The sequence below is a fragment of the Panthera leo genome, chromosome E2, assembly GCF_018350215.1.
Source record: "Panthera leo isolate Ple1 chromosome E2, P.leo_Ple1_pat1.1, whole genome shotgun sequence".
Lineage (NCBI taxonomy): Eukaryota > Metazoa > Chordata > Mammalia > Carnivora > Felidae > Panthera > Panthera leo.
In genome coordinates this window covers 59,882,575-59,906,267 of record NC_056693.1, presented here as the reverse complement: position 1 = coordinate 59,906,267, position 23,693 = coordinate 59,882,575, and the positions used below count along the sequence as shown (strand labels likewise).

The 23,693-nt window shown below is 56.8% G+C and overlaps 1 protein-coding gene across 5 annotated transcripts in view; it reads right to left on the bottom strand.

The window, feature by feature from the left end:
* Positions 1-14,814: 14,814 nt before the first annotated feature.
* LOC122208655 (BTG3 associated nuclear protein) overlaps positions 14,815-23,693 on the bottom strand; it is a 112,142-nt gene continuing 103,263 nt past the window's right edge. For 4 of the 5 annotated variants that reach the window (XM_042919923.1, XM_042919924.1, XM_042919928.1 and 1 more), the window contains 2 exons: positions 19,380-19,523; positions 14,815-15,452 (listed from right to left, as the gene is read on the bottom strand). In XM_042919923.1, the coding sequence (XP_042775857.1) occupies positions 15,381-15,452; positions 19,380-19,523 (216 nt within the window). In that variant the 3' untranslated portion in view covers positions 14,815-15,380. Of the gene's footprint in view, positions 15,453-15,772; positions 15,858-19,379; positions 19,524-23,693 lie in introns of all 5 variants that reach the window. The other variant, XM_042919925.1, reaches the window with a different exon arrangement.

The following is a 23,693-nucleotide window of genomic DNA, read 5'->3' as shown; positions in this document are numbered from 1 at the left end:
TCTGACCTCCCTTCTACACCCATTTACTGGAAGACCAAATTTAGGGGAAGGCCAAAGGAATTAAGAGAACGATGAAAGGCCAGAGCAGAGAGTTATGCTGCTATGATTAACTCACTTATTTTAATTAGAATGGTAAGGCCCTTTAAAAAAAAAATCACAGCTTTATTGTGCTATAATTAAGATGCTACACATTTCACCAAAATGGCCAATTCATTGGATTTTAGTCTCCCATCACCACTGCAAAACATAAGGTCATTTTGATCCTTGAAACGGTGTTTTTAGACCAGGAAAAGAAATGCCAGTCAATGTGGCAGAATCTAACTGGGGGACTCCATACCCAGGAGGCACAAGGAGCCACGAAGTTCAGGTTGAGAAAGGACATCAGGGGGAAGAGAGGTCTGGACACGCGAGGGCTGAGCCATCCATGCAGGAAGATGGGGAGAATCAGCCAGTAACCTGGAGGCGGGAGTGAAGGCTGACGGCCTGTCCTAATGACACACGGTACCAGTCAGAACCCCCTTCCTGAATTCCAAGCACCCCCGTGTCACTGGCCAACATTGTCTCCCACGTTCTCTTGCTCCTACAGCAGGGAGCACGTTTCCTTTCAAGGCAAGGTGTTCAGCGGCGAGGACCCCTGTGGCCGGTGGCCCCTCGTGGCTCGGCCCCGGGAGCTGTTCAGCCTTGCGGGATGGGAGAAAGCCCCGGTCAGCCAGGAGTTTGGGGATTTAATGCTGCCCCTGTGTCTGAGCCTCCTGAGAACCTTCCTTCCGTGCTTTTGGCCCCAGCCAGGCCATTCCGCAGCCGAACCCGGGACAAAGAAGGGGCTGGGGTCCTACGGGCCAGAGCAGGCAGATCGGCAAATGATGGTGGCAACCTCCAGGTGAGGGCTGGCTCGGCCCGGGGGACTGGCCCCGTGCCCTGACAAAGGAAGTGTGTCACAAGCGGGCGTGATTTTCCTTCCAATTAACCGCCTCCAGGTGGGGAAGACAGAGCGCCTTGCCTACGGCAGAGAGAGGGCACGTGAACACTGGATTACCGAGGGTTCAGGTTGAACTCGCTTCTCTCTGCCCCTCTCCCTGCTCCACAGCAAGTCCAACGAGTGGAAGGCTCCACCGGCCCAGGGGCCAGGGCATGAAGCGGAGCTGTCCTGTGGCCTCAAGAGCCAGGGGCTCCTTCACGGCCTCAGAAAACACGAAGTCCCAGCCGCCCTCGGACACGGCCCTGGAGCCAAACCCGCTATCCTGCTACAACACCCTCTCCTCTCGCCTCTCCGCGCTTCAGGCCGGAGAACTCCCTCCCACCATCGCCCGCTGCCCCCGACCTCCAGCCGGCGTCCAGAGGTCTGTGGCGGATGCCCCGAGCCACGGTCCACAGAATCACCTTGGATGCAGACGGCCTGTACGCTTTTTGCTCTTACGAAGCACGCAGGAGACGCCGGCAGCTCTTTCCGGAACCTGTCCAGAGAGCCTCGGTGACAATTCCTGAGTTCTGCCATCGGTCCAGATTTCCTGGTGGGCCGTGGCCGCCCCATCTGTCCAATGACAGGCTCGGGAGAGATGCCTCCCACCGGCCACAGAATCTTAGCAAGGATCGAGCAGAGAGTTCTGTGCATCGAGGAAGCGAAAATGCAGACCGCTCGACAAAGGGAGGAAGCTGGCAGTTGGCTGACCAGGGAAATTCAGCAGCAGATAAATGTGTATCCGTGCGTTGAGCGAATGGGTATGTCTGCACGGACGGACACACACACACACACACACACACACACACACACACACACACACACGGCAGGGAGCAGTGATGCCCCAGTGCCAGGGTCGTGAGCACCCGCGGCACCCAGATCTTGGTTTCTAAGTACCATCTTCCACTAAAAGTGACCAGGACTCCTTACAGAGATGAAAGGCTGCAGTCGGGCAGGGAAACGCCAGGCGCTCCTGCAATACTCTGACACACCAGGCAGCCAGGACGCCGTCCAGGAGCCCCGGGGCCGTCACTGCGCTCGGGAGCCAGCTTGGCGGGGCTCACCGAGAGCAAGAAACTCTCTGGGTTAGAAAAAAAATGTAGTTCATGAGCTCAAACTCAGATAAATGAATGGGCAAATAAGTGGAAGTTTAAGGAAGCACGAAATGTTTACACAGTTTTAAAATATTTTTGTGCAAAATACTTCATATAACAGAGAAGATAAGAATAATTTGCAGTGGAGGGCCCTGGCAAACACTGTATCAAACAGTTCATGTTCCCATGGCCAGTAATGGACCTGAGTGAAATTCTGCCCCCTCCCCCAAAGGGCCCCCCAAGAGGCACAGCCTCGGCTGCTGCTGTTCCCGCCCTACAGGGATCTCCTCTCCAGGGGACAATACGGATCCTACAACACGGCCGCGCACCGCGGCCAAGCGGAGACCCGCGTGGACCGAAGGAGACGGACGTGACCGCCTGAGACAGGGCACGGTTGGACGGATGGGCCCTCTGCTCTGTGGCCCGACTGGGACGGGGCTCAGATGGACTACGGGGGTGCCGTTTTCCGTTCGGACAGCACGCCGGGCCTTGCGGGAGCAGGTCCGAGTTCGCGGGAGCCGAGCCCTCGCACTAAGGTGCGGGTCACGACAGCCCACTTCTGCCACCGCCCCGCACGGCAGGCGGCCGCGGTCGCGGGCCGCTCCCTTGCCTTTGTGGGACCTGCCGTGCCGGCCCGGGGTGTCCGCGCGTCCCCCTCCACCTCCCGGGCCAGCGTCGCCCCTGGGTACGGGGCTGGCCGTCCACACCCTCCGCTCTGCCAGTCTGTCCCCGGCCTCCCCTCATCTGAGCTGAGCCCCCCCCCCCCCACCTCCCACATGTGCTCTGCCGCCCAGGGCCTCGGCCCACAGGACGGCCCAGTCTGTAGGACCGCCAGGCCGTCCCGGGGGGTTGGCCAGTGAAGAAGTCCCCAGGGCATGGGCCTGAGCAAAGGCCCGAGGGACAGGTGTGCCCCTTGCACCCTGAGCATCCACAGAAGTCCGTCCAGCGCCCGCTCCTCCAGAGCAGGCAGACGGCAGGGCCGGACCCGCCTTGGGCCAAGGCATCCCCTCCCCCTCCTGCCCTCACAGCGCCCCTGCTGCTGCCCTAAGTCCAGACAAGGAAAGGAAGGGACGGCACGGGGACAAGAAGCCAGCCATGCTCTCTGAGGGACTCCTGGCCTCGCTGGGGAAGTGGGGGCCTTTGGTGTCTTCTCTCCTTCTTCTTCCTCCCTCCCCCGATTCCCAGCCTCCCTGTCCCTCCTCACTCCAAGTGCCCACAGGTCCTGGATCCCGCCTCTACCCACCAGACGCCAGTGTCACTCCCTTCCCCCCGCTATAACCAAAAATGTCTTCAGATGTTGGCCATCGTCCCATGGGGGGGGGTCAGAATACCCCTGGCTGAGAACCACGGGGTCCTCCTGTGACCCACCTTTGTCCCCCGTCAGCCCGCGAGGCCCTGGCACCCAGGCTCACGGACGAAATGACGCCCCCGGCCCCGTGGCTGAGTGGGAGGAGAGAGGGCTGAGGCAGGGCTGGGAGCGTTCGGGCAGTCCCCTGGGCCTCCGGGGCCCTGGTCCGGCTGCCCAGAGAGGCGCGAGGGTAAAGCAAACTTTACGAAGGACACAAGAGATCCCTCTGTGAGTCTGTGGCAGACTCCAAACAGAGCAAGCACAGGCTTTCCTGGTCGTCAGCGGCCACGGGCCTGAAGTCAGCTACACCCACGGCGCTGAGATCATTCTTGAACGCCCACCAGTGGCAGACGGGGCAAGGGCTGGAGGGAGCCAGGGAGGAAGGCGGAGCAGCTTAGCTGTGACAAGCAAGCCGGGTCTGGCTCGGGGGGACTCCTGGAGCTGCCCCAGGCCCGCCGGCCAGCATGAGGCCCTCACCGAGGTATGCCTCTTCCCGGGGCAGGCGGAGAGAGCCCGGGATCCACAGAGAGCCCCGGCCCACGCCCCCTCGGCCTGGCCGAGGATCAGGGGCCCCTGTGCCGTCCGTCACACGGGGAGGTCCTTGCGGGGAACGGGGCCAGGGGCAAGGGGCCAGACCCGAGGCTCACCACCTCCTGACGGCCTGGCGGGCCGGCACAGGGCTGGGCTGGACGTGGGCGGAGCCACAGGGGGGACGTGTAAGCCGGATCGGGCCTGTGGGCCGGCCTCCGGGTGGTTTCCCGTGACAGGCCGGGCCAGAGGGTCCCAGGGACGCTGCCCAGGAAGTGAGCTGAAAACCGGGCCCACTGCCCACATTCCAGTCCCACGGCCGCCGCCCTTCCCTCTGCGTCCCTCGGCCACCGGCTCCCAGAAGTCCGGGAGCTGGTGACCAGGTAAGGGGCAGATCCAGGTTTTGTGGGACCTCCTCGAGAAAAGCGACACCGACGTCACAGATCCCAGACCGGGCACAGCGGCGAATGCTGAGTTCCTGCCCCGCGGGCCCTCCCGTCCCACCCAGCCCAGGTGAGGCCCGGCGCCCTCGCCGCGCTCCCGAGTCCGGGTGCGTGCGCGGCGCGCCATCCGCCGTCCCGTGTTTGTGGAAACCCTTGGTCGGGTTAAGGGGTTCCCTTTCATTTCTAGAACGCTGACAGTCCCCTTTAACCTTCTGAATGAACTTCATCGAGAGCCGCTTCTGCTTCCGTGGAGAGGCTCTCGTCCTTCTCCTCCGGTCTGTTCACGTGCTGAGTTACACTGGGCGACATTCTGAGGTTAGACCAGGCTGTGCTCTTGATCGACACACCCTTCAGCCCCTCCCTCCCGCCCCCACTTAGTTTGGCTACACACGCTTTCTAGGCTTTTAGCGGATGAAGAGCTACAGCCTGATGGACCCAAACCCCAAACTCTCTGCTTCCTCCATTCCTCCGAATGCTCCCTTCACGATGTGCTCCCTCCGTTTTCCTTCTAGGCCCGCAGACGCGGTCTTCTTCGTGGGGCTTCTCCGACTAATCACACGTCTGCGCTGGCCTGTCCCCCAGGATCTTCTGTCTGGGATCGCGCTCCCTTTGCCAAAAGGATGGTCTCAGAAACTTCTTTAAAACGTCTCCTGGTGGCAAACTTCTGCCTTTCGCGTGTTTTACCTAGAAACTGACCTTTTAAATTGAAGAGCGACCCGAGGGCGTCGTCCTCACACGGCGACGCACCCAGATCAAGGACCACAGCGAGGCCAGGCTCGCCCGCCGCCACAACCCCTTCCTCCCCGGGGGCTTCTAATGCCAGCGGCCGGCCTGCCTGTCCCACACCACGCTGGCTCCCGGGCGACCTGCTGGCCTCAGCCTTTAGGCACTGCCAGGCTCACGCGGGCTGCTGGACCGCAGGGGCGCCAGGCCCCGCACGGACTCCCACCTTGCACACGTCACTGTGTACAGGCCGGAGCTCACGGCCATCGATCCCGCCAGTCCTTTACATCTTAGCGACCCTGAGGTGTCTCGTGGTGGCTTGGATCGGACCAGTGAGATCGAGCACTTTTTCGGATGTTTAGTGGCCATTGGTGGGTTTTCGAAGCATCTGTTCGCGTGACAAAAATTCACTACTCGTTAAATAATTCGTCAGCAAAGAGCGACGGGCACTTCTACCCTCGTCTCCAGAAATCATCACCATGGCTTCCCTCCTCCGTCTGTCTGGTCCCTTTAGACACGGGTCTGTCTGTTCACCTTCGGATAACAGGGAACCTCACGACCTCGCGGACCCTGGGCCCGTGTCCTTTGTGGGCTAAAAAGACGGACGACACCTGCCCCTTCTCTACCGGCGCCTTTGGACGAACCAGAGGCCCCCGCTGCCGGGCGACGCCATTGCACGCGGAACTTCCGCATCTGGTGACGGGACACCTCTGGAGCTCCAGGGTCGTGCAGAGAGCACCATCGTTTGCCTGCCGGAAGTTTTGTGCCGGTCCTCTACGTGTGCCCCACCCCCGCCACTGGTTTCTGTGTATGCTGCGAAGGGGGTCCCCGACCGCTGCCCTGTGGGGATCTGACTGACCCGGACACCGCCCGTGGACAACACTGCCCCTCCTCTGGGCTGCGGGGTGCCTCGGACGGCTCTGCCTCCAGGAGCCCGATCCCACGCTCATGGTAACGCCACACCGCCCTCCAGAGTTGTTCAGTCCTTAGGACGGTCTTCTTGGCCCTTTGCATTTTCAAATACCTTCTCGAACAAGCTTGTCGATTTACACAAAAGTCCCCGTTTCGAGTTCAGCTGGAATTGCAGTGATCCACCATTTAGGGAAGAAAGGACACCTTGAAGCTTCTAATCAATCCACAGACGTGCCAAACACCTACATCTCTTAGGTTTCCTCCAAGAGTATTTTAGTTTCCTGTTACTTACCTTTTGCTAGTTTCCACATAACTTAAGTGTCTGAAACCCTGTGATAAGAAAGTCGTCAGGGGACACCTGGGGGGCCCAGTCGGTTAAGCGTCCCACTCGGATTTTAGCTCAGGTCACGATCTCGAGGTCTGTGGGTCTGAGCCCCACCTCTTGGATGTGACCTCTGTCCCTCTGTCTCTGCCCCTTCAGCTCTCTCACTTCGGCTTTAAAATAAAAAATACAAATAAATAAATAAACAAGTGATCATTATTGACTGTTCCTGGTGATAAGAATCGATTCTTGTACGTTGGGCACGTGGCCACCACCTCGCTAAACTTCTCTCCCTTCTTTTAATAGTTTGCCTGTGAATCTGCACTGCTTTCGATTTTCTTCACCTGTAACATTATCTCTGCAAATGGTGGCAGTTTTGTTTCTGGGTTTTCAAGCCCGGCACCCTTAAATCCCCTTTCCTGGCTAGGGTTGCAGCGTGGGGACCCCAGCAGTGCTGAGCAGCCGGTCCTGCCTCAATCCATCTCGGGGACAGAGCTTTCGATATTTCACAGTTAAGCAGGATGTCTGTCACAGATTTCTCATTTGATTAGATTAAGAAAGTTCCTTTCTATTCCTGGTTTGCTAAAAGCACTCTTGCCTCTTAATCTTGAATAGGTATCGAATTGTACAAACGATTCTTCTGAGTTTATCAAGATCACGCTCTATCTCATTAATGTGGTAAACTACGTGCATTTTAAAAAATATACAAATCTGCATTCCTGAATCCCACCGTCCACACTTTGTTTACGACTGTTGGGATTTTCAAGAGAAACACTGCTCTGTAACCATCTCTCTCTTTCTCTTCCTCTCCCTCCCTCCCTCCCTCCCTCCCGTCCTTGTCAGGCTTTAGCACCAAGGTTATGCTGCCTCATGAAACAAGACAGGACACAAGCCTCTTCTGTTCAGTGAAAGAGTGTGCAACAGACTGCTTCTCTTTCTTAAGCATCCGGAAACACCGCCCAGCGCAGTCACACGCGCCTGGAGTCGTCCTTGTGACGACACTTTAAGCTGTACGCGCGAGTCCACGAAGACGGGAGCTACTAAGCGGCATCAGCACGGGGGCTTCTGGCGTCGTCCCCTCCCGGAAACATCAGGTTGAACAACCACCCACACAGGAGAACGTCTCGGCAAGCGTGAAGGAGCCTGGGTGAAGGGTCAGAGCGCCCGGGTGGAGCGCAGCTCAGACAAGACCATTTCGCATCATCCCCAGCACAGACACAGACGTGCTCCCGGGGGCAGCGGCATCCGGTCTGTGCCCGAATGCCCCACAGACTCCAGGGCTGGCCCGCCATGAACTCAGGGTCCAGACCTGACCCCGCACCCCCAGGCACCAGGCCGCCTACCCGAGGACTCCAGCGGCAAGCCCACCACAACCCGCCAGACGGCTCACCGCGGTTCCTGGACGGGCTGCCTGTGAAGGCTTCCCTGCTAGAGCCCATCTGTACCGACCAGAACGGGTGCCCGCTTCTCGAAACGTCCAGATGTCAACAAGGCCACGGGATCACAACAATCGAGGAAACACGACACCTCAAAAGGAAACCAATAAAGCGACGACGAGTGGCCCCAAAGAAAGGGAGATCCATGAAATGTCTGAAAAGAATTCAGAATAATGCTTTTAAAGAAACACAATAAACAAGAAGACACAGACAAGTGAATGAAATTAGGACAAAACACGTGAACAAAATGAGAATGGAGTCCAGAAAAGAAATAGAAAACATGTTTTTTTTTAAAAACCAGAAACCCCAGAGCACCGGGGAGGCTCGTGGGTTAAGCGTCCGACTTCGGCTCAGGTCACGATCTCAGTTCGTGGGTTCGAGCCCCGCGTCAGACTCTGTGCTAACAGCTCAGACAGAGCCTGGAGCCTGCCTCGGATTCTGTGTCTCCCTCTCTCTCTGCCCCTCCCCTTCACACTCTGTCTCTGTCTCTCTCAAAAATAAATAAAAACATTATTTACAAAACAGTAATAAAAAACAAATAAAAACCAGAAACCTTGAGGCTCAAGAATACCGTGACTAAAAGACTCAGCGGAGACTGAAGCAGGCGGAAGAGAGAAGAGGCAGCGGCGAACCAGAAGGCGTGTCCCTTGAAGCATCCGCTAGGGAACAGACAGGAAGGGGAAAGACGACGCATGAAGGAACGCAACGTGAGTTACAGGAGAACGTCCAGACACAGTGTGCACGTTGCTGGAGTCCCGGAGAGGAGGGCAGAGAGCTCAGTTCAAGAAATACAAGTTCACAAAGCTCAAGCCCCTCTCCCCACCCCCCACCCCTGGTTTCAACCCCAAGCTACCTTCCCCAGGATACACGATAATACAAGTCCCTAAAACCACAGGGAAAAGAGAGGCTTTTAAAAGCAGCCAGACAAGAACAACTGCTTGCACACAGGGAACCCACACAGGCTGTCTGCAGACACGAAGGACGTCAGAAACCAGCAGGCTGATGCACGCAAAACGCCGAGAGAAAAAAGCTGCCAACCACAACACCCAGCAGAGGTGTCGCTCAGAAACGAGGGGGATAAAGCCGTTCCAGAGAACATATGTGGGGGCGGCCTCGCCACGAGCCTGCCTTGCGAGAAGAACTGAGATGCAAAGAGGCTGATTACTGACACGAAAACAGACCAACGTACGGAAGACGCTGAGGCAGGTGAGGACGTGGTCAAGTTCACAGCACTCTAACACACGTATGCTGATGCGTTCATCACTAACACTAGCATAAGCGTTAAAGGACGTAAGTATTAAAAACAGCTACGCTACTTTGTCAATGAATACACGATATAAAAACATGTAAACTGTGACATCAAAAATGTAAAAGGGTATTTTTTTCGTGTGATTGAGATTATCAGCTTTAAAAAGACTTTTTTATGTAAAAAATGTTTTTTAACATTTTTACTTATTTTTGAGAGAAAGAGAGAGTGTGAGCAGGGGAGGGGCAGACAGAGAGGGAGACAGAGAATCCGAAGCAGGCTCCGGGCTCCGAGCCGTCAGCACCGAGCCTGACGTGGGGCTCGAACCCACGAACCGTGAGATCGTGACCTGAGCTGAAGTCAGACACTCAACCGACTGAGCCACCCACACGCCCCTAAAGAGACTATCGTAAAATGTTACGTTAGCCTCATGCTAACAGCAAAGCAAAACCCCAGAGAAGATACACAGAAGATGGTGGAAAAGGCATCAGAGCACAGCACCTGCAGAAAACCATCACTCCACGAAGGAAGACGGTGAGAGAGGAAGGAAGGAACAAGGAAGCTAGAAGGCAGTGGAAACTATGAATGAACTGGCACCAGTTATTCTTAGAATAATTACTTTTAGTATACATGGATTAAATTATCCAATCAAAAAGGCAGAGACTAGACGCATGGGTAAAAAAAAACAAAGACTCAAGTGCACGCTGTCTAAAAAGAGACTTGCTTCAGCTTTAAGAACACACACAGGTTCAAAGTGAGGGGACAGAAAAGATATTCCATGCCAGTGGAAAATAAAAGACAGCAGGAGCAGCTATCCTTACGTTAAAAAATAAAAAAAGACTTCAAGTCCAAAACTGTAAGGAGACAAAGAAGGTAACTATGTAATAACAAAAGGGTTAATTCGTTCCCCAATACACTAAAAGGATATGGCAGGATATATACATGCACATACAGTGCGTGGTGCTGTTTTTTCGAAAAGATAAACAAAATGGACAAACCTTTCGCTAGACTAAGAAGAAAGGAGAGAGACTCCAACAAAATTGGAAATGCAAAGGATCCTAGGAGATTACCATGAGCAATTACGTGCCTACCAACTAGATGACCCAGCAGAAACGGATACGTTCCTAGAAACATACGGCTTGCCACAACTTGATTTATTTCTTAAATCATGAAGAAATATAACGTGAACGGACCAGGAACAAGGACATTAAACAGTCATCAAAACCTTCCCAACGCAGAGAAGCCCAAGCCAGATGGCTACGCTGATGAATTCTCCCAAACATTTAAAGAATTTACGCCAATCCCCCTCAACCTCTTCCAGAAAACTTGAGAGGACACGCCCAAACTCATTTTACAAGGCCAGCATTACCCTGATATCAAAGCCAGATGAAGAGGCAAGCAAAGTATAAGCCGATATGCCCGATGATTGTAGATGTGAAAATTCTCAACACAAGAACTAGCAGATCCTACACCATGATCAAGTGGGAGTCATCCCTGGGATGTGAGGAGGATTCGATACACATCAGTCAATAAGCATGACCTACCTCGCTAACAAAACGTAGAATAGAAACCGTACGATCACCTCAGTAGACGCAGAAAAGCCACGCGGCAAATTACAACGCCCTTTCATGATAAAAACCCTCTCCACAAATAAGGTAGAGAAGGAACACACTTCGTCCTAATGAAGGCTGTGTATGACAAGCCCATAGCTAACATCATCCCTAGTGGGAAAAGGCTGAAAGCTTATCGTCTAAGATCAGGAACAAGGCAAGATGCCTCCTCTTTTTTCTTCCAGCTTTACTGAAAAATAATTGATAGACACACATCATTATACAAGTTGAACGCATACAGCGTGATGGCTTGATTTACATATATCGTGGAAGAATTACCATAATAGGTTCATCTAACATCCATCTTCTCACATAAATACAAAAAAAAGAAGAAAAAGGGGACAAATTCCAGAACTCTCAGGATTTACTCTCTTAGCTGTCGCGTATATCGTAAAGTAGTGGTAACTATAGTCGTCATGCTGTTCGTTACATCCCTAGCACTCACTTGCTTTATAGCCGGAAGTTTGGACCTTTTGACCGTCTTCCTCCAGTTTCCCCTCCCTTCCCCGCCCCCACCTGGTAACCACAAGTCTGATCTCTTTTCCTAGGAGTTTGGCCTTTCGTTTGTTTTAGATTCCACATGCAAGTGATACCATACGGTATCTTTCTCTGACTCATTTCACTTAGCCTAATTCCTTCAAGGTCCATCCGTGTTGTTGTAAGCGGTAGGTTTCTTTTTTTCTACAAGAGAATGAATTTCCACGGGGTACATATACCACATCTTCTTTATCCATTCGTCTCCCCGTGGACACTTTAGGTTGTCGCTAGGTCTTGATGACTGTAAACAATGCTGCTGTTAACGTAGGGGTGCAGATACCTTTTTGAGTGGTTTTGAGTGGTTTTGTTTCCCTTGGATATATTCCCATAAATGGAATCGCTGAATCATATGCTGGTTCTGGTGTTCTAATTGCTCTCGCCAGTACTGTGTCGAATAAAAGCGGCAAGAATACTCACTGGAGAAAAGACCGCCTCTACCGTAAGTGCTGTTGGGGTAATTAGGTATTCACGTGCAAAAGACTCAAACTGGACCCACATTTTACACCACTCACAAAAACTAACTTGCAATTGATTGAAGACTTAAGTGTAAGACCTGAACCCATGAACTCCTAGAAGGAAACACGGGAACAAAGCTCCTTGACACGGGTCTCAGAAACGGTGGTCTGGACAGACACTCGCAGCACAGGCGACAAGATAAAACATAACCAGTGGGACCAGGGACCACATCCAACTAAAAAGCTTTCGCCCAGCATAAGAAATCACCAACAAAGTGGAAAGACAAGCTACAGGATGAGAAAAAAACAACTGCCAAGCAGGTTATCTGATGAGGAGTTAGTCTCCAAAACACATGAAGAATTCACACAATTTGACAGCAAAAAAACGGATAGCCCAGTTAAAAAAATGGACAAAGGACCTGAACAGACATTCCTCCAAAGAAGATCTACAAGAGGTCCACAGGCACATGGAAAGACCCTCATGCTCGCTGGACAACAGGGAAACGCAAACCAAAACCACAGCGGTCAGCACGGCCATCGCCAAAAAGACGAGAGAGAACGCTGACGAGGGTGTGGAGAAAAGGGAGCCCTTGTGCTCTGCGGGTGGGACCGCAAAGTGGTGCCGCCCGCTCAGGAAAACAGTACGGAGGTTCCTCAAGAAGGTAGAAAAGAAATGATTGTAGGGCCCAGCAGCCCCAGTTCTGGGAACGTATCAGAAGGAAATATAAACCTTTTCTAAACCAACTCACAATTCTCAACGTGTTGCACAAGTTTTGATATGTCAACCTGCCATTTTTAATTGGTAATTAAAAATACCTATTTCCATTTATTTGACCCACGGGTGATTTTAAAAGCACATTACTTAATCTGCAAACCTTTGCACACATAATCCTTTCCTCTCATTAACTTTTAACTTGATCCCACGTGGTCAGAGAGTTGCAGGCGGCAGGATCTCAGTCCCGGGCGGTCTGTAGAGACCTTCTTTATGGTCTGGCACGCGGGCAGACTGCGCACTCTTCGACCGCCGGACGCGGCGCCCTGCCGTCAGCTCGGCTGAGTTTCTTCAGCACGTTGTTCAGATATCCCACGCCTAACGCTTCCTCTATACTGCGTTTCTTAAATGTTTGTCAAGGATATTAAGCCTGGCATCTTAAAACCGTACAGGATCTTGATCCTTTGTCTCCAGGGCAATAAAAAGGGGCTTTAAAACAGTTTAGCTCCTTCCTGCCTGTCCCAACTTACAAGGCAATTTTCTCCAGTATTTTATCGTGTTTGAAAATTTCAATGTCAGACGGTTTTAGGCAGGGCACTTAGACATTATCTGTGTTTATTACCGTTTGTGCCTCCTCCTGGATCTACATTCTTGCTCTTAAAGAAAATTCCTTGCAATCTCCTTTATGGGAGGGATCATCTGTAGGTAATACCTTCATTTTGTTTATGAGAGGTTTTTGAAATGCCATCCAATTCTTTAATGGCTTTGAGATATAACTGATATGCCAAAAATTTCACCCTTTTACGTGTATATTTCAGTGACTTCCGGTGTATTTACCGAGCTGGGCCAACATCACCACTGAATTCCAAAACCTTCTCGTCACCCCACACAAAAGCCCGCCCCCACGAGCAGTCACTGCCCATCTCTCCCCTCCGTGGCCCCTGCGCCCAGTGATCTGCTTCTGCTGCCTCTACCGACTGGCCTGTTCGAAACGGTTCACAGAAACGGGGTCCTGTGATGTGTGGCCTACTGTGTCTGGCTTCTTTCACTCAGGAGGATGTTTTTGAGGCTCACCTGTGTTATAACCCATGTCCGACCCTCATTCCTTTTTATGGCCAAATAAAATTCATTTTGTGTGTGGCCAGGTCACATTCAGCTTACCCACTCATCTGCTGAGAGACACGTGGCTGTCTCCACTGTTCGGCCGTGAGCAATGACACCACGGCGACCATTTGTGAGCATGTTTTTACGTGTGGCCGTGTGCTTTCAATTCTCTTGGGTGTACGAACGCCGTACCCCTGCACGGACATGCCGGGACCGATGGCGACTGTCCTCAGTATCCCTGAACAACATTCAGTTCTAGTGAACACTCAGTTTGGCGTCGAGAAGTTCTTTCTCTCGGTGCCCTGCTGGCAGCAGCCTGTGCTCCCGACTTCCGGTGGGCGTGGGAGGTGGCCCGTGCTGCTGCCGGGAGCCACCCCACCGCGGGGGGATGTCCTGTCTCTCCGGCTGCTTTGAGAGTGAGCTCTGCCCTTAACGATGTGTGGGCACGCAAGCATTAGCTTCCTTTTACTTCTCCTTGGGATCTGCTCCGTGTCCGGAATCCTGTAAATGTCATCTTTCTTTCCTAACCTTCTTCCGGGATTGCGGACGCATGAACGGGATCTTCCTCCCGCCTTGTGGAGCCGGTCCTCTCTCCCGTTCCCATCTGCGGGAGGATGGCCCCTCCCAGGGACTGTCCTCACCCCCACGGTGCTCTGCTCGTCCCTGGAGGGTGGATGGAGGCGTGGCACGCGGAGGCACCACCCCACTCCCGGGAGCTGCTGCCCGAGCCCGCCTTCACCCCTTAGCACGCGCTGGTCTAACCTACCCGGCGCAGCAACCCCCAACGTGGTGGTGTGGGAGATACCAACTGTTTGAGATGACGACTTGGAGCGCGCCCGAGTAGGTGAACACAACTTCCTGATGGGAATCTCCCAGAGCCGCCAGGGTAACTGCCAGAACAGAGGGGACCGAGCGGCCCAGACACTGCCGGGGACACGTCATGCGAAGCCCCTCTGGGACTTCGGTTTTGGAACTATCTTTCTTCTTAAAATATAGACGCTAAAGCATGCTTCTTTGGGTGTGAGTTTCCCTAAGGATCCCCAGGGCTGTAACTCTGTACAGCTGGGAGAGGCCCGTGTCATTCACCAGCACAGTCTGCCTGCGGAAACTCCCCCCATACCGAGACAGGCTCACGCTGTCCCGAGGGGCACCCGTGTTCGAGAGGGGGCGTGCCATGGCGCGGTGCTTGGCATCTGGGGAAGCCATTCCCGGGCCCCATTACACCGGACTGCAAGAAACAGCCACGACCCTTTCTTTGACAAGGACCCTGCCTCCGGCGTCAGCACGGCTGAAAGGGCCTATCGGGTGACTTCCCAAGCACCCGCCAGGAACGAGGCCAGCCTCAGGGTGAACCACCTCTCAAGAGGAAATGATACAAAGCTGCTGTGGTCATAAATACATTTTATTTCATTAGAAATGCATAATTAACAGTTTTGAGAGCATTTCCCCCTAGAAAAGTAGGTAAGCAATATTTCCATCAAAATCGTTAGTTGTCTTCTGCAAATACCTATTTTCGTTACACTGAACAGAGCACACAGCAAAAGGCTTCTGCTACTCCACTTTTTTTTTTCAATTTTCTTTTTTGTTATAAACACCATAGCAAATTAAAAAAGCTGTTTGAACAGAGAAAAATATCGTAGTTCTTGATTTTCCGCACGTACTTGATGCGACGCACGCTGTGCTTCCCCACTCTTCTCTAGACGCCGACGGTGGGACAAAAAGTAAGGGTCTTCTGGCAGGGGCAGCGGCCGTTACTGTCACCTTGTATGCATTGGGACACTCTCCCCGGCGGGTGAGGCTTTCAGATGCACTCGAACAGAGCATGTGCAGTCACCTCCGTGCAAAGCCATGGGACCAGGGCGCGTGAAGAACAGGGTGGCTGGCCGGGGCCAGCGCTGAGCACGGCGGCGGCTCTGTCTTAGGTTCTGTTGTGGGTGGGTGGCCCGGCCCGCCTACTGGATCTGGATCGCTCCATGCTCAAGCTGCATTTCCGGCTGCAGGGTGGGCTGCAGGGTCTCAGCCGTCTGCAAGAGGGGAGAGAGGAGGGCTTTCTATAAAAGTACCCACCAACGCAAGTCCGGGTCACGTCCAGGTCACTCACAGGTCACAGAACACCAATGGCTCTCGTGCATGGAACAGACACACACAACAGGGCTAGAGAGGGCCAAGAGTCGTAGGTTCACCGCTCTGGGAGAAGACTCTCCCCGGGGCCGTGGCCCCTCTTTACCCACCGACCCTCCCCACACGTGCTCTGTGGCCCAACGAGGTTCTGTGCTAATTTCCCAGTCCCACCCCTGCGCATCACTGGGGAATGCCTTTGGAGTACTTAACCCGTCCTGTTTACCTAGAATTTCGGTCACCATTTTGCCTTCTTATAAAAACTGCTCCAACGTTCCAGAAAACATTTCAGGGGCAGTCACCTTTCTCTCCTTAACGAGAGAAGTTCTAATCAATGATCTACAGATATTAAAAGGACCTGAAATGCATATTCACAGTTTTAAGACAAAGGGAAAAATACGACTTGGAGTAAGTCACCAATCATCCAGCTCAATCATCCCGAACAAGCCCCGAAACAGAGAATAACTGGGTTTTTTCTTCAGGCTCCTCTACGCCGTTGGCCAAAGGCAACGTCACAAAGATCGGACCCTCAGAGGTGGGTTTCCGGCTGCCCTGGCAGGAAACTTGGTTGCAGAGGCCAGGAATGCGGGTGTGAAGGAAGAAAGGCAGACGGCCACCGATGCTGGCGGGCAGGAGCCCCCTGCAGCTCTTATCGCAGACTAACGCTTTAGTTTTGAAATCTGAATATCAAATGACATTGCACGCGGTGCGTCCTGAAAGCGGGGAGGGGCCCTTGCAGTGGAAGGACGTGGCACAGGCATGGGCCACACGGCCCACGGAGCCCAGGACTGAGGGCGGGCAAGAACGGCCAGAGCATGAACCTGCAAGGCACAGCGGAGGCGACCACACATCTCTGGGAAATTTCTGGGGAAGTGGACTCAGCCGTGTTGGCGGCTGCAGGCAGAGGGGGCAGGGTGGGTTACAGGCCGGGCAGAGAGGCCCCTGTGGGAGCGAGAGTCCCTCCCCACCCTTGAAAAACCAGAAAGGCAGCTTTGGACCCAGGCGCGCAGAAGGCGGAGCACAGATGAGGTGGGGACCTGCCTGGGATTCAGGGACACCCACACTCTGATGAGGACCCCTCCCTTCTCCTGTGTCCTCAAAACGCAGCACCAGACCTGTGTCTCGGGCAGGAAACGTAGAGAAAGGGCTCCAAGCAGACGAGTCAGAACGTTCGAGACGTTTGAGGGAATGGAGGCAGCGGGGAGCCCTGGCCTCCCACACGGGTGAGAACTCGGGCACCTGCCTGGGCACAGGCACTCATTGCCCTTCCTACTGGCTGCTCCATGGGGCCAGTGCCCTGGCCTCCTGCCCAAGAGAAGCCCATCCTCTCATGAGCTAGACGGCTCTTACAGCCCCTGGGGGGCTCCTGGGGGACTCTCATCTCTTCCAGGAGCGAGTTCGGGTATGTGACCCCGTTCTGATGGGCAAACCCGAACCGAGAGGAAACCTACGGGAGTGGAGGCCTTGGTGCTGATGAAGAAACAGGAGCCCTTTCCCTCCGCAGACGTGGTCGCGTCTGTGTGAGGCACCAGCGGGGCCACGGAAGGTGAGGGGACAGGAGCAGCGGGCTCCGGGGACACGCACGGGGGGCCGGGCCCGGGGCCACCCTGCTGCCGTGTAACCCACTGACTATTCAAGTCCGTGCCGAGTGGCGTCTGCTACAGGGAAAACACCCCAGTGGGTGCAAACCTCATTCTCTGGCCTGTTCTTATACAGACGCGTTAAGTGGGTCCTGAGAGCGGCCAGGCAGGAATGCAGACCAAGAACACAGACAGGAAGCCCAGGGTGGCAAAGAGCGAAGATGGACACGGCCTTCCTCCACTCTGAAATGTGTCAAATGACCGCGAACCCGGTCCGGTGAGACAGCTCGGCACACGGTATCCCCGGTCTGTGGCGCACGCCGCGTGACCCTTCTGCAACTGCTGGGCAGCGGGGAGGAGGACCGCCTTCGTGCAATGACCCCGCTTACAACCACACGGGGCATCACACGAGCCACCGGGCGTGGGACAAGGCGGGCCTGCGGGGGGGGGGGGGGGGGGGGGGGGGGGGGGGGCGCTCTCTTCCGGGACAAGTTAACGCTCAAACCACCGAAATGGGCCCCACCAGAGAGAACGCCACCTCCTGCCCCAACGCCATGGGCTCCCGGTCACACCCGACCCTTCCTGGTTCACGTCCAGGGTGGGGTGGGCCGCTGCGGTCACCGCTGCACAAAAGCCACACCGGGCTGCGGTGGCCCCTCACGCGGGAGCGGCCGGGGTGGCCCGGTGGGTGGTGGGGACCGAGAGGCGGAGAGGCGGCGCCTCCTCCAGGAACCGCGTTTGCCAGCTGGGGCCTCGCCGCGCATCGGGAGGTAAAAAACCGAAGTCTCCCGGGAGCGCCTGGTCCGCCCAGCCGGCCACCCGGTCACGAGGTCGCCCCGAGCACCCCGGCTGGCTCCACTGAACTCCATGCCTCGGCAACCACCTCATGAGGCTGCAAGGAAAGCAGACAAGAATTTTCCTTCCTGCCGAGAGCTGAGCACACGCACAGCACCGGCACGGGGCCCGAGCGGAGCGTGAGAGGGGAGAGAGCTGCGTGGAAATCCGGGGCCTCGGTTCCGCGCGTCAGAGGCCCGTGGCATCGAGACACACACCGCTTCTCAGTGCCGGGATGTGGGAGTACAGGAGCGGCCCAGAGGACGGCAGGGTGTACGAGAAGGCCGGCAGGAGCCGACCGGCCACGCTCGGGGCAGACGGGAGTCCTGCGTCAGGGGTGATCTCGGCCTGGGCTCGGCGGGAAGGCCCGCGAGGTTTCAGAACACGGGCCACCCGCGGCCTGAGCTCTGTGCCAGTGACCCCCGCGGTCCGGGGACCCGTCCTAGGTTACTCTCACAAACACACAGTCGCCCCATCGGATCGAGAGCATGCCGTCCCCTCGAGGGGGCCTCCAGCGGGCTCTTGGCCCTAGCGTGGGGGGCCCGGGCCTGGCTCCCCAGACCCAGGAGATCCGAGGAGAGGTCGTCCACGGTGTTCATCCGGCCAAGCGCACTCACCAGGGGGGCAGCTCTACAAACGTGTCAAATCCCCAAGCAGCAGCCCCCTTATCTGACATCTCGGGACGTGTCCAGACCGTTTGCTGTGCTTCTAGGAGAGCACGGAGACGAGTGGTTTCTGGGACGGGAGGTGGGGGCCAGGGAGCCCATCAGACGGTGCGTGGAGTACGCACAAACTGAGCGGAGGGAACCCTGGGCCCCAATGCCCGTGTGGTTCCCAGCGAGGCCTTCGGCTGCCACGCAGGAGGCGCCCAGGCGGGAGGCCGGCAACCAGGCCAGACGGGGCCCCTCAGGACCGAGTGAAGCGCCATCCTGCATTTGTGCCACAGAGAAGAGCCACTGGGCACAAGGACCCACAACCCGCCCCTGGGAAAGGGTCAAGGCCGAGCCACAAAGGCCACAAAGGCAGAGCCTGTTGTCTGCACGAGTGCTGACCTCTGGGCCCTGCCACTCTCAGAGCAGCAGCGAGACCTCGGTAAACAGGGACCCTCTCGTTCTGCAGTCCCCGGGAGCTGGCCCCGTGGGCTCAAGAGGCACAACTGGACGCTGGCCCCTGATCTTGCAGATGAACACCTGGCGGCCCGTGGGCCGGGAACCAAGCCCTCGCCTTCACTGCTTCGGGCACTTACAAAAACTACCGCCCACGTCGGTGCCCGTGTCCAAGTCACGTGCCTTTCCGTGACAATGTACCTTGCTCGCGGGGGGACATCAGAAGGAGAAACGCGCAAGCTGTGCTCAGAGCTGCAGAAGCCCCGGGACCTATCCGGACAGGGTGTGTGCTTCCACGCGGGGTGGGACCCACCTGAGCTGCAGCGGTGTGGTCAGTCACCGGAGCCAGCTGCACGTACTGGACCTGGATGTCGCTGCCCTGGAGAGGTGAGCCGTCCACCCCCGCGGCAGCAGGGTCGGAAGAGGCCACGGCTATCAGCTGGGCCCCCTGCAGCACCTGGAGAGACAAAGCAGACCCCGTCAGCACAGACACCGGTGCCACTCCGCCGTGACCACGTGAACCACGGGGGACGAGCCCAGGACCACACAGCGGGGCCCGTCTGTCTCGTGAATGACCCTGGAATGACATCCGACCGGCAACCCAGCGCCTGGATGGCGCGAGTGTGTATCGAGCGTGCGCGGCGTGACCGAGTCGTGCAACGCGTGCAAGTGACCCCCTCAAACACCCACACACTGGACACGAGTGAGCTCAGGGACGGGGCCGAGGGTGACGAGAGAGAGGCAAGGAGGCAGAGGGATGTGGGACAGAGGCAGGAGCCCCCGGACACCTCCCAGAAACCACTGCTCTTTGAGGTTCTTGGGGGCAGAGCCTGAAGGCAGCCTGGAGGGGACAGAAAATGGCAGCACGTCCTCGACCCGCATCCGCCGGGAGCCCCCAGAGTGCTCAAGAGCCAGGCACACAAAGAAACCGGGCAGCGGACGCCCGCGGTTATGAAGCAAAGCGGAGACGTGCCTGAGTCAGGGACCCCACGGCTGCGGGCGGTGCGGAGAGGGGCTCAGGGTGAGGAGCTGCCATCGGGAGGGAGGTCCGAGATGCTGATGGAGGAGAACCCCCGGGGGACGGGAGGCCCCGAGTCCCCGGGACACCCACTGTGAGCTGTGCCGACAGGAGGGGGCAGATGAGGCCCCGGGAGATGGGCTCTGGGTGACCCCACCACTCGTGGGCGACCCCACCCCCAGGCCCAATTCCTGCCCCCCCCCCCCCCCCAACAGCTGGGCAGGTGGGCCGCCGCCTCGCTGCCCCGCAGGCCGGACGGGGAGGTAGGGGTGAGGGCATCCGTGGCTTTGCATTCACGAGGGAGCTGCCGTGAACCGTGCGTGTTTATACCCGGAGTCGTATCCCACCCCCCTTCAAACGACTTGTCAACGGGATCACGGATGCTTGCCGGCAGTCCACAGCAGGGCGGGAATGACTGTGCCTCCCGACCGGCCCGACTGCCTCCCGCACCAGTGGTCAGAGCTGAGGAAGAGGGTGAGGGCACTGAGACAGAGGAAGGGGCTGCTCAGCCCGGGAGAGGCGGGCTCGGATACAGATCTCCAGCAGTCTGTATAAAAATACAGTCCGTGGTTTTTAAACGGCACTGTAGTTTTTGACGAGCAAAAGTTCTATTTCTCTAACGATGCGTCCGTCCGTCCCTAGAAAAACACAGATGAGTTCAACTCTCAGAAAAGAAGACGGCAGACGGCTCTCAACCACCCCTCCTCGTGTGTCTTCAGAAACCACTTGCAGGCAGTGTCGTGTTCTAATACCAGCCGGCTGTGCCAGGAAGATGAACCCCCCAGATCCTGGGGGTGTGCCCTAGACGCGGCAGAGGCACCTACAAGTGGGACAAAGGCGAGGACACGGAGACAGGGAGTGTCCTGCGGCAACAGGTGGGCCCCGCGTCACACACCGCGTTTCCCAGCTGCGGAGGGGCAGAGAGGGGCCAACCGCTGGCTTGGAGGACGGGGGACGGGGGACGAGGACGGGCCACCCGCCAAGGGTGCGGCAGGCCTGGAGGCTGGGGCAGACAGGAAGCGATTCGCCCCTGGGGCCTCCGGGAGGAGCCAGCCCCGTGACAGTCTGACCGCAGCCCCGTGAGCCCACACTGGGCTTGTGACCTCCAGACCGTGAGAGAACGAGCCTCCGGCGTGAGCCTGCAGGCGTGTGGCACCGGTCACCGCAGCCACAGGACACTCGCACGACACGCCGGCCTCTCCTCGGCCGTCTCCTTCCAAGGAGCTGGCCTCCCACTTCCAAGGGCTGACCCAACAACGACGACGGCTCCTCTCCCACCATAATCATGACCCATTTGTACCAACGAGTGTTCGAAAGAAGGGTTTGAAAAAACCAGAGAAAACCAAAGACCCCGTAGCATTCACGTTTTCTCTTCCCGGGACTTACCCTCCACCAGATTGCTCACGGTCAGAGAGAGGACCCGGTCCTGCTGAGCTCCGTACCTCCACCCCCCACGTGGCAGGGGTGGCCCCCACTCCCCCCCCTCTAACTGGTGGAGTCACGCGAACAGGTGTGTGGCTCAGGGGAGGGCTCGCACAGGGGCGGCAACTCGGCCTCACGACAGCTAGACCAGAACGGGGAAAAGACGAAAAGCACTTGGTGGTAAGTTCTCAAAGCCGCACAGACATTTACGGTGTCCTCGGTGCCCTTCGGTGGGGGGAGAAGGCGGGAGGAGGGGCCGGAGCGGGGGACCCGTGCAGCGAAGCCACCCCCACTTAGCATGGTTTTGCTGCACCCCGGACTGAACTTAAAAACCACACGACGTTTTGAAACCCGGGAGCTAAAGCACGAGGTAACGTAGTCACCACTGCGTGATACAAAAGATCCCTGAATACGCCGGTTTAGGGTCAGATCGCCAACTATGTTTTCATGAAAGCCGCGCAGTCGTGGGGCCGTTTCCAGGCAAGGCTCCGTCTGACTCTGGCTCTGAAAGCGAGCCACCACCCCTACGATGGAGGGCAGGTTACGGTTTCCAGAGGGCAAACTGTTCCCTGTCAGCACTGCCAACGAGGTGACTTTTCACACGAGCCACACGACTGAGTAAATCGTAAGAACTGGAAAGTCAGAAACCGCAGCATCGAACGTGCTTCGTTATGGTATCGAAGGAGGCACATCCCCAGCCTGGCTGGCGAGTGAAAGTAAAGACAGGAAAACATTTCCACCTGAGACTTCATTCCAAACACCACACCTCCTCAACGTGCCCGCACTGGTGGCTCTTGACGGCGAGTCGGGAATGAGGCCAAGTCAACGCGCACAGGACTGGTGGGAAAGGCCTTCCGGGCACTTAGCGCCCTGCCCTTGCTCACCACGGGGACCTCAAAGCCAAGGGCTGGGGACGTGGCCAGAAGGGGGCGCCGCGCTGCCCCAGGAGAAAGGGAGGCAGCAAGAGCCCCGCAGGGGGACAACTTCTCTGGGGACCACAGGGGACGGAAAGGCCGCTGGGGGGCTGCGTCAGGAGCCGGGCTGGCTGCGGAGGAAGCCGTGCGGGGAGGCTCCACCGAGACCCGGATCACAGAGCGTCTTCCAGGCCGGCTTCACGCACGCCGACCTCCAGCAGCCCCGGGGAAGGCGCCCCCGGGACCCGGGCCACCGCCCCGGCCTGGCCTTGCTCACCGGCTTCCCTTGCAGCTACACTCGGCTCCTCCAAGGGCACGTCCCCCACCACGGGCTGACCTCCACACACATCGGCACCCCGGCCGGGGCTCTGCCACGGGCAGAGAGACGTCGCCACACAGAAGCGATCTGCGACGCTTTTCAGGTAGTCCTCAAAATTTGGAAAAGCTCTCTTAAGGGGAGGTTGAGGGAGAAAACACACAGGGAGGAAGGAGCGGGCAAGAGACTGCTCTGCCCGTGGGGAGCTCCCTCCCAAGCCCAGCCAGCCGGGCCTCTCAGGGCTTCCTTGTCACACCGCAGTCCGGCAGACGTGGGGGCCTCGTCTCACCCGGGGCCACAAAACAGCATCCACGACCTGGACCTACGCGGCAGAGTCTGTTCTCGCCCTGAAGGGAGGACGAAGGAGGAGAAGGTCTAGAAGGTCTGACCGGAGGATGGCCAAGTTACAGATCACCGGTTTCCCAGCCATCGGAACATGTTTATTAAGAGCAGGTTCGAAAGAACCTCCGCGAGCTTGCGCACAGAGGGCACGTCACGACCACTGACTGGCCGGCACCCCTGTGGTGTGAGGAGGGAAACCCACCGACCGACAAGTGTATCAGTCTACCCTTCACCTAGTGCCATTTGACAATCAAAGAATGAGCCGCACTAACCGAGCAGGGCTTGGGACAGGAGCCCTCCTTTCTAGGCCACAGTCAGGGCAGAGAAAGGTGTCAGTGACCAGCGCAAGGCAGGCCGGGACCAGGGCATACAGAGAGGCACAGAGACAGCGGTTAAGAGGAGAGGGCCCGGCAGGTGGCGCCCCACAGGGCCTCGGGGAGGCTCTCAGCCGGAGCCACTCACAAGGAGGCCAGGGGGCAGGGGACGGTCCGCTCTGTCACGTGCCCCCGCCGCAGCTGTAATTTACTAGGATGACACACTTCACGTGAGGCGGGTGAAAGTAAAAACACTACAGAAATCAATCACACAAGAATCTCATTTGCCTGCTATGGTCTG